A 1,260-nucleotide genomic window follows, 5' to 3' on the forward strand; every position below is an offset into this window, starting at 1 on the left:
TTTTCATGCAAAAAGTATATTAGAAAATATTCATATTTATTGAAATATCATTTGACAAAAAAAAACAACAACACAGACATAAAATGTATAATTTTTTTTCACCTCATAAAGCCCTAGCGGATCGATTTTTGGCCCGCGAGCCGTGACCTTCCAATTTTAAATGCGTAGGTTATGGTTAAGGGTAGGAATAAGGTTTTTAGTTAAAGCTCGACAATGTGTGGAGGAAGGGATGAGAGAACGATAGAGGGTGAGAGAGCTAGAGAGACGGTGCTGGGGGGCGGGGGGTGAGAGGGTTACTGGGGAGGCGGGACGTGAGAAACGCTGGTGGGACACTGGGAGAGAAGGAAAAACTTTTCAGAAGTTTGCAGAATCACAGGCAGCAGTTACAGGAGCCGCGGCCGAGCTGCGGAGGATACAACGCGGGACTAAGAACGACAACGTCCAGATTCATTTCATGAGAATTTCCCCCACAAACTCCGGAGCCTTAAAACTCTTTCTGGTGAACATTTTAAAGGATGTATTTTTACTGAAAGGCCGACTTTAATACGCTGGAAACGTTTCCACCGAAATGGAAGGGAATATTCTATGGATTATTCTGTCAGTTCTGGTTTTTATGCACATGTGTGAAGGTGAGTTTCCGATGCGTCACAGTTACCGGACCATGCCCGGTCAGCTCACTGAGGTTCGCGCCGAACCACATCTCATTATCTTTAACATTTTAACTATTGTTTCTTGTTAATTTTTGGGGGGGGTCCGGCCGCACGCCGGGTAAATGCCACAAACCGTAGCAGTGAAAACTTACTAACGGGACTTTCTGTGAATACATTTGAATTCCCCGCTGTTGGATGAAATTAAAGAAACCACAACAAGCATCACTGTGAAAGCAGTGATTGGAGAATTGTGCGGAGAAGCGGCTCGGCACGCATAACCTGGGCAGTTTATGCAGAGTGACTCCTGACCATTTCTAAAAGTTTTAAAAAAAAATTAAGAGGATAGTGAGTGATATGACTGGTTAGTATAATCGAAGAAACACTAAGTAAGATGATGGGCTGGGGTCTGTAAGAGCAGGGGCCTTTGAAAGCATCCCAACATTTCATCTCTTTCTTTCAAGCTGAGATTGTAAGGAAAAGAAAGATTTTTTTTTTTACCATTTTTTAACATAAAAAAGTATTAACATCATCATCAAATTCAAATATCCTGAAGAGATAATAAACAAAGCTTGAAAAAAGTAAATGGGAAAGATTCCATTTTTTTTTCAAT

The 1,260-nt window shown here is 41.3% G+C and overlaps 1 protein-coding gene across 1 annotated transcript in view; it reads left to right on the forward strand.

Annotated features, from left to right (window-relative positions):
- Positions 1–274: 274 nt before the first annotated feature.
- notch3 (notch receptor 3) overlaps positions 275–1,260 on the forward strand; it is a 32,981-nt gene continuing 31,995 nt past the window's right edge. Inside the window, 1 exon segment of the mRNA XM_008329125.3 lies at positions 275–629. Coding sequence (XP_008327347.2) covers positions 569–629 — 61 coding nt within the window. The 5' untranslated portion in view covers positions 275–568.

The sequence above is a fragment of the Cynoglossus semilaevis genome, chromosome 17 (assembly GCF_000523025.1).
Source record: "Cynoglossus semilaevis isolate Cse_v1.0 chromosome 17, Cse_v1.0, whole genome shotgun sequence".
Lineage (NCBI taxonomy): Eukaryota > Metazoa > Chordata > Actinopteri > Pleuronectiformes > Cynoglossidae > Cynoglossus > Cynoglossus semilaevis.